This window comes from Aspergillus heteromorphus (assembly GCF_003184545.1).
Source record: "Aspergillus heteromorphus CBS 117.55 chromosome Unknown BO70scaffold_17, whole genome shotgun sequence".
NCBI classification, from domain to species: Eukaryota; Fungi; Ascomycota; class Eurotiomycetes; order Eurotiales; family Aspergillaceae; genus Aspergillus; species Aspergillus heteromorphus.
The window spans coordinates 190,633-199,960 of NW_020290422.1; the positions used below are offsets into that span (position 1 = coordinate 190,633).

The following is a 9,328-nucleotide window of genomic DNA, read 5'->3' on the forward strand; positions in this document are numbered from 1 at the left end:
CCCCAACGGGCCTCGCGCATGCATAGTCGTATGCATGAACATGACCAGGTCGACGGTCGGTCGGCAGAAACCAGCCGCGCGGTCATAAAACCTGCTTCAGGCAAGGGGGGCCCAGAAGACATATATACCGCAACAAACAGGTTGCATTGAAGCATATACATCCCCATCAACTGAAAGACATCCATCCATCCAACCTGCCACGATCGAGTATCTACATACCTACCTACCTACTTTGGTTATTGTATAGATAAGCGTAGCGGCAGGCGACGAGCTGTCTACTTCGTCAGCCACCCACTTGTCCACGAGTAGGACTGTAGGCGCGTATACACCCCGGGAAAAGATGGACCGCAATCGAATCGAACCACTGCGCCGCAGCTGCATTGCAGCTACCTTACCATGCAGATGCAACTACCTAAGTCAACCACCTACTGCTGTACACTAGTAGTAAGAGAGTTTTTTGTATGCGCACGGCGTATCTAGGTAGACTGCTTTCTACTTTACTTCTTGCCAGTCGTGGTGGGTCGTGCGCGTCCTGTAAAGTCCAAGTACGCAGGGGAGATGGCGGTGACTGAATGACTGACTGAATAACTGGCTGGGTTTGGCTCTGGGTTTGGAAGGTGGAAGGTTAGGGCTGAGGGGTGGAAAGTAAGCGAACCTGACCATCCTCGGTTTATACTTTTATCATACTCCCGTGAGCAGATTTTCAACAAGATATCGGCCATGGTTCGGATCCCATCCCGATTCCGATCCCGTCCGTCGCCGTCCGTGTCCAAGCCCTCGCGAGTCGCGACCCACGGCTCGGAATCAAGCTTAGTATCTATTAAGTGAAGATTACGCGGTTATGCGATGTCAAGCTTTCCTGGATTGTACCGCCGGCGGACCTGCCTGCCTGCCTGCCTGCCTGCTTGCCTGCGTGCTTTCAAGCGATGTAGAAGCAGAGATAAGCTCGGGTGCGCGTACAGATATGTTCTTTTTTTCTTCTGGATGGAATGGACAGGATGTACGGAAGTAGGTAGGTAGCCTTCGACGGCATTAGATACAGCGCCGGGTAAGGTGCTTGGGTATACACTGAAAGATGACTGTTGGTATAACTATACCTTAGTTATATACGGAGCTTACGTACTGAGGTGGGTTTTTTTTGGTTGTTCGGGTCCTCCGTTGATAGGTAGGTACTAAGTACGGAGAGATAAGTTTGTATACACTATATTTATGCTAGACCTCGTGTATAGTAAGTAGTTCCATCCCAACAGTTTGTGACTAGGTTTGAATTGTTTGCTTCTCATGTGTGTGTGTGTGTGTGACAGAATTGGAGGCGTGGTTGTATCTCACGACAGGTTTTAGCTTGGTACAAACAATATTCTCCGCGAGTTGGCTACCCTACCTAGGTGGGTAAGTAATGGAAAATTGATCTGATGGCGTATACTCCGTATTCCTAATAGGAGAGTCCTGCTTACTCCCGTGGATTATTGTCAATGAGTCAGTCAATCATAAGTTCGTGTTCCACAATAACGACCAGGCCAGATGGCGATATCACGCTAGACTGTTCAAAGTAGAAAGAAGGCTTCGAGTCCACTGCTATCTGAATCAGAGTAAATCTAACACGGAGTACTCCGTCCCATCTAAATATAACCCCCTCGCGTGGACAGATTTCTAAGTATAGGCAAACAAGTCCCCTCTCTTCTCTCTTCTCTTTCCCCATTGATTGAGCCCGTTCCTGGCTCCATCCCCAGCCATCTGAATTACTATTTCCAGGTGGATGGAGTCGAGATAGCACCATATCCACCACTATCCACTAAAGGCTGGCTGGCAGCACTAACTATAGTAGACCGTAGTATCTAGTAGTAAGTATGGCCTAGATAGTCATAGAACGGTAAACTAAAGTCCTGCAAGTGGATTTAGCCAGGAACAACTGGGACGGTTTTACTTCGGGCTGTGTAAGGCCCGTACCCGCGGCGGCGCGCCCTGAGTGGCGGGATTCTCGCGACCTTACCGTCACTTACCAGACGCGCGGAGCCGCGTGCCAGACGCGTTGGGGTCGCGATTACCCCCGCCTGGACGCGTTTGGGGGATGTGATAAGCGAGATGGATTTTATGAGATGAGATTCTTTGTTTTCAGTTGCTTTCGTTCTTTCTTTGATGAGGGGGATCTAAGCAATGGCATGTATCCTGTAGACGGACGTAGGCTATATAATAGTGCAGAAGGACTTCTGTCAGATTTTCCTCCGATTCTGATCTGAGCATCATTCAATTCTCGTCTCGTCTCGTCTTGTTCTTCAATTCCATTCCATGCCTGCCTGACTCTTGGGCCCCGTGCCACTGGTTGGCGGGCGCTGCTGCTAATGCACGCCCCAGTGCGCTTCGGGGCTTCGGTTCGCCCAGGCGGTGGAGCCATGCTTTTCTGCAGGTGACTGGAGTAGTTGGAGTTCTTGACTGTAAGTGTAAGTAACTGACTGGCTGGGTTGGCTGACTTACTTTACTGACTGACTGACTGGGTGGGCAAATCGAATCGTGCCTGTCTGTCTGTCTGTCTCCGCCGCCATCGCCCTCTCCTCCGCCTTGCTGAAGCACCGATGGACGCCCCCAAATTCCTGGCCTGTCGGTATAATTTTTTTTTTATATTTTCAGAGAGAGAAATGGATTGAGGAAGAAAAAAAAAAAAAAAAAAAACTAAAAAAACTAAAAATATTATCGTCCCCAGCCACCCACATTCATTCATATCCACCGGGTTGGATCACACGGCTCGGGAGGTGGTCTGGTCTGGTCTGGTCTGGTCAGTCTGTCTTTCGGCTGCGTTCTTCTAGCGAGAACGTTTGTAGATCGATGGGGCCGCATACTTTCTAGATGAGATGAGATGAGGCCGTCCCATCCCCGTGCACGAGGACTCGGGGTGGGAATGGAATATCACACCGTCACCGTGACCGAACAGAGACCTCGAACTGCAGTGCGTATGTACGTGCATATAGTATGTACACTGGACGCATGTGTGTGGCCCACCACTTGGTCCCTCCTACTAAGTACCCTTGCAGGGGGAAGGGAAGCCAGCCAACAATGTTGCAGGTATCGTGCTACTACGGAATACTACGCCTAAGGTTGTCTTCTAGTCGGGACCGATGCGACTGCTAGATGGGAATTGGGATTGGGATTGGGATTGGGGGGGGCGGGCGGACTATAATTTTCTGAATCGATACTCCTGCAGCCGTGCAAAGGTACTTAACTTATACTACTAACCGTCTAACTGAGTAGTTAGTGGATGGTGGTGAGTACACTTACTTAGTCTACTAGGTAGGTATGTATTCGGCCCAGTGGCCGACTGACTGACTCCATCAGCACGGCTGCCATTTGTCGACCGGCTGCATGCGCGAATCCTCTGCCCGTCCCGAGGGGATCGTTGGGCGACGCGGTGAGGCGGGTTGGCATTGGCATGTATTGCCTGGCCTGTGGATGAACCCAGCCTCCGAAGAATGGAACTGATTGAGTTGGGATGAGAGAAAGAAAGAAAGTCAGACATGGGAAATTCCCCAATGAGACTTTTCTTTCAAAAAAAAAGAAAATGGGTTGTTTTTTTTTTTTTTAATTAAGGGAAAAGGGAGACCAGCTGAGTGGCTCACGAGCTCGATTTCTCCGCATTCCAGAGCACGCCTTGTCGTGCCAAACTGCAGGTTTTTGGGGGTGGATTTATTTTTCCTGTTTTTTTCCCTCTGGATGGATTGTGGGAATTGAGGCAACTGAGGCAATTGATTCAGTCTCCTAATTCTGAAGATGGGAGAAATGAACAGAACAGAGATGGCAGGCGGCGTGGCATCACGAACAGCAGTGCCCTGACGTGGTGACGGAGTGGAGAGCCCGTCCGTCCCTGATGGTGCTGATACCCAAGGAAGTTCTGGCCGGGCGCCTACTACTTACTACTCCCTACTGTTGGCTGCCCGCTGGCTGCTCCCCCCCCCTCGGCTGTCTCATCCATCCACCCCCATTTCCTCTCCCTCTCCTGCTTCTCTCTTCCCTTCCTTTCCCTCCGTTCCACCCCCCCCCCCCCAACCTTTCTTTCCAGACAGCCACGTTGTCGCTTCTCCTTTTTCTCCGATCGAGCGCGTCGCTCGTCCTCGACCATCCCTTCCGTTTCCTTTCCGCTTTCTTTTGTGTTGGTCTGGCGTCTCCGTGTGCCAATGTCCGCCCCTTCTCCCCTATAGTTCCTCCCTCGGACCATCGGGCAATGGAGCGCGGAAACCGTTCGATGTGATCCTCCTGCTCGCTGCAATCCCCCGTTGCGCCTCACATCGAATTCATTCCACTCGGATTCGATCGCTTCCCCCCCCCTTCCGACCACTCACACCTCGACGTGTTTGATTTCCTTTTCCCCTGTTTCCAATCCAAATCCCTTCCCCTCTACATTTGTTACGACTCACGACCCCCCTACCAACCCTAAGCGCGCCCTCCTGACTTCCCCGGAGATCGATCGGAGACGTTGCACCATTGACTGAAACGGATTTCTTTACTCTTTTTGCTCTTGGCTTTATCGCTTCTATTGTCTGTCTCTTTGCGTTTGACTGTTTACTGCTGCATAGCCTGTGCGCGTGCCATTGGGTTGGAAAAGAAACCGTGCGACCTCCGATATTCGAGTCCGCTCGGTCCCTCCGCATCAAGACACCTCCTCTCGGAACGCGCACGAGCGTCGCGACATGAGACGGGATTAGGAGAATTGATTTCGACTGTCGAGAACCCCATCAAGAACCTTGATCCGCAGTCCTCCAATCCAGCTTGATCACCACTGAGCGAGACAGACCGTCGCACCCACCATGGCATGTCGACAGCACGGCCTTTCGCGCACTCTGCCGAAGAACTTCACCTTTGCTTCGGGAGGTGAGCCTAGGACCCCGGAGCGCGCCTCAGCTCACCTCGATGTGCCGCCGCCGCCGCCTCCTCCCCGGCACTCCAGTTGCCGGTTGCGCAAGTCCCGCGTCCGCTCGGGGACCGATGTCTTTGCGCAGGCCGAGTATGACCGCAGCACGTTCAACCCGAACCTCGCCGATATCCCGCTACCCTCTATTGAATTCTCCTCGCAAGACCCTTTTGCGACCCATCCGTGTCCCACAGTACCGTCGACCGATGACCGTTTCTTAGCGCCGCCCCGAGACCGAGTGGCGTTGAAGACGCCTCCCGCCCAGATCCGTCCCGACCCGATCGATGACCAGAATATAGCGCCGTGGTCTTCATGGGACCCTGAGGTCTTGGGTGAGAGCATCGAACGGCCCGGATCGGCCTGTTCGCAGGCATCCGACTCGTCCATCTCGTCAATTGAAACATTCAGCTCGCGGCGCTCAGCGGGCGGCAGCTGCACGAGTATGGAGAGCGATTCGTACGATCCATTTTTCCATCTGGAACTTCCGCCCAAGCACGCCTCCGAAACGCCGACCCTGTCGCAGAACCGTAAAAACAAAGCGCGGGCGCTGTTTGTCAAAGACCGATGGACCCTGGATATGGACAACCACCTGTGGAACACATACCAGCTTTACATCCAGGATCCGACCATCACCCCCTTCAAGATGACTCCAGGCAGCATTCCGCCCCTTGGGGTTACCCACCGTGTGGCACGGGAGGCCAAGCGGACATGGGAGCGAAGGCGCTTCAGGCTCGACCGGCAGTTTCCGTTCGTAGTCTCTTATCAGCGTCCAAGCAGTAACCCCACGCCCACTCCGAAGGCTGATGCGACGAGACCTACGTGGCCGAAGTCGGAAGCGTCGACGAGGCGGAGACTGAAACTCCTGTGCAGGAAGAAGTTTTCAATTGCGCCCCATTACCAGAGAATGATGCAGTCCAAGAGCCCGACCCCAGCCCTCGATCTGTTCTCGCGTCCGCCCCGGGAGTCTCCACGCGCTGATGGTCCGAGCAACAGCTCCGCGGCCTATGCGACCCGCGATCTGGGCGTGTCTCTCGTGTCCAGCTCGGTTCCCGGGCCTTTGGCTCAACTAGCGGCGGAGGACCCACCACCACGAGAGACCAGCACGGAATGGTTCAACAACCCGGTGATGGGTGGATCTCATCCAGACATGGCTGGTGCGCGCCCGATACGCTCTTCCAGTGTCATTGACCAGGAACCCATCCCACGACTGGGGTCACCTTTCACATACCACACCTGGGGCCCCAGTGGCTCAAGAAAGAGACCCCAGCGTACACCCAAGAGCCGGCGAGAGACAATCCATGTCACGGGCTCCCGGCTCCGCTCTATGCCCCGCATGGACGCCTTCCCAAATGTCGACCACCACAGCATGACTCCCCATGGCTTCACTACGAGTGAATCGCCAGCTGAACAGGATACGCGGGTTCAGCTCGAGGAGCTTCTGCGTCATGGAAAGATGAACGACATGGGCCAGCGTCGGATACGGCTGCGGAACCGCGGAGCCACGATGAGTGCGGTAAACCACAATGGCCTCGACCAACTTTTTTCTCCGCCGTCGTCTTCGTCACGGAATGAAAGAAGTGGTCTAGCGGAGAAGCCTATGGCCAATCCATTGCTGAATCTTAGCGGCGACAGTATCAAGCGTTTGGGCTCACCCTTCAAGGTGGAAACCCCCAAACGACCCCAGCCTTCACCCAGGTTTATCAGGCATGCACCGTCTCTCTCGGATCCATTTGCAAGTGGACTTCTGCCGCAGTTCATAACGACAACTCCGGACGCTTCATTGCAGTCAAGCGATGGCCACCGCGCTCCCTTACGATCCGACAGAAGCGGACATGTCTGATGCCGAACGAATCCGGAGACAAATTTTGAATATGCCGTACTCAGGGCGATGAGTCTGCTTATCGCCATTGAAGTCTGTTTTCACCATGTGTCAACGTCATATCGATCTCTACTTAACTAATGACCTGGATGATTTACCGTGATCTTGATCGCATTTGATCAAAGAATATAATGACAGAAACGGCAGTGACGAATTAATGAATTTACTCGGACCCTTTCTCAGCAACCATCCCATTTGAAGACAAATTGCATGACGCGGATGAGAAGGGCCGAAATAAACGAAGAAAAAAATGACTTGAAGCTCTTGTGGCTCAAGATGCATGACTGCAATATGATTTCCTTGCGGTTCGGCTCAGTACATCCTCACGCCAATTCAATCAGATGTACGAGTCCCCTCTGCAACCGCCACTCAAATCGACAGAACTCGATCGTTGTTTCCTTTACGCAGTGATTCCGTTCTCCCCTCTATCTTTGACCTCCCGGCAATGTATGCTGGAAGCCTGCAACTTGCCTTCGCATGACCCGATATTGGTCGTACAAGAGGTTCCACAGACATTGCTGTGGATAGTCAACTCCACTCTCTGAAATTTCTTTTTGCTTTATTCTCTGAACATACCGAACCCATTCACTCTTTGAACCAACTCCAACATCGACAGAATATCTGGCACTGCCATCCGGGACAAAAAGACAAAAATACCAAAAAAAAGGTCCCGAGCCCCACTATCATACACTCCTTCCTTTCCTTATCTTTCCCCTTTATTTTTCTCACCACCACTCAAATTTGAATACTCGAAACATGTGCGCTCCGTCTTTTTATCTTGATGAAACGAACCTCCGCATGCCCTTTTCAGCATGGGCGATGATGATTGGAATGAATGGAGAGACGCCGCTATTGAATGAAATGACTCATAGATGAAACGATCCCGCACGACTTGGCTGCCACTGCTGTTTGTTTAAGTCAGTGACGTCTTACGATGGAAGAAAGCGTTCATGGTCTTTGCAGCGTTTTTTAGTCTCATTCTTCAGTTCTAGCATTGCTTGGAACTGACTGTGCTTTTTAAGCTGTTTTTTTGATTGTCTCAGAATCTGGTACTGCATACAGTGTGTCTGTCTGTCTGTTTCTGTTTTCTGTTATTGTTTGGCATGTCTTGCTCCAGTCAAGCATGACCTATCTATCTATCTATCTATCTATCTATCTATCTATCTACTTACCTACCTACCTACCTACCTCTCATTATGTCATCTTTCTTACTATCTCTCTATCTCATCTCCATTTTCTTAAGAATACATACAGTACGTCTATTCTTTGCATTCGGCTCATTGCATTTCATTTCATCTCATCTCATCTGAGGGTGTTTTGTTTTGTTTTGTTTCGCTGGTTTGCTTGATTTCTTGATTTCTTGAATTAAGTGGTTGATTGGTTGGTTGGTATGTGACATGGTAACTTTTCTTTTAGCAGTCCATGGACTGATTGATTGGTTGGCTGGTGGATGCATTGATGCATTGATTGATTTATTGGTTCACGGATTATCGCGATCCATCCACTGCTGTTTACTTTTGGTGGCGATGATGGAGGAATACACGGTGTGATGTTAGATTGCATTTGGGAAAGATCGATTGGTGTATCTACCGCGTACCTGTGGAGTAGGGAGTAGTTCTTCTTCTATTTTCTTCCAACTGACCTGTTCACTCATACAGAGTACAAACGGCATGGCGTAACCATGTAGTTGAGTAGAGGAGCTGTTATCCTGTTTCCTGTGGAGTTAGTCGGTAGTATACCTACCGAGTAGATTCAAAGACATAGGCAGACAGCCAGACAGCCAGAAAGATAGACATAGATAGACATAGATAGATAGATAGATACCGAGCCAACCATCTCGATCTGAATCCTGATAGCTAGCTATTTCCCTCTATCTCGGCCCCTTATTCTCCGATTGATTGATTAATAGTTGATACTGACGGCCTCGGCCACATCTGACGCCTTCGGGAGCTAGAGATTCCAGAATTCCACTGCATATCTGCCTGAGGCAGCAGATATCGCTGCCACTTCTGGCCTGAGGAGGGAGGAGGGCCTTACGCGAATATTTGGTTTTTGGCCTGAGGGGAGGGAAGGTCGAGTCGAGCTGAGTTGAGCCTGAGGTAGTGATATATATACCTACAACTAACTAAATAGGTACCTGGGTAAGGTAAGGTAAGGTACTAACTTATGAAGGTAAGGTTAGTAGTAAACAAACCTATGTAGATAGATCAGGTGGGATGATACTGATTTTGTATGGGGGTAGGATAGGTAGGATAGGTAGGATAGGTAGGATGAATAGGGTAGGGTAGGGTAGATTGACTCCACGCAGCGAAAAAAAAAACTACATCATAAACAGCATTACATACATTTGCTGAGTTCCATCTGTACAATTAAGCTGTCGCTGCCTAGATTCGATACTAAGTAACTAAGTAGTAACTAGGATGCGAGTGGGTGATTATGTATGCAGCAGCAGCACAAGAAAATCTATGACCAGAAGAAAAAGCCAAGATGGAAACAGAGTGAAGAGTGATTAGAGGAAAGAAAGACAATAAATAGGAGAGGGGGGGGGGGGA

The 9,328-nt window shown here is 50.8% G+C and overlaps 1 protein-coding gene across 1 annotated transcript; it reads left to right on the top strand.

Annotated features, from left to right (window-relative positions):
• Nucleotides 1–4,793: 4,793 nt before the first annotated feature.
• On the top strand, nucleotides 4,794–6,789 carry BO70DRAFT_372005 (uncharacterized protein; the record flags this gene model as incomplete). The annotated part of the gene is made up of 2 exons (XM_025544826.1): nucleotides 4,794–6,633; nucleotides 6,689–6,789. The coding sequence occupies 2 exons, from the start codon at nucleotides 4,794–4,796 to the stop codon at nucleotides 6,787–6,789; spliced, it is 1,941 nt and encodes a 646-aa protein (XP_025398188.1).
• Between the last annotated feature and the right edge of the window lie 2,539 nt (nucleotides 6,790–9,328).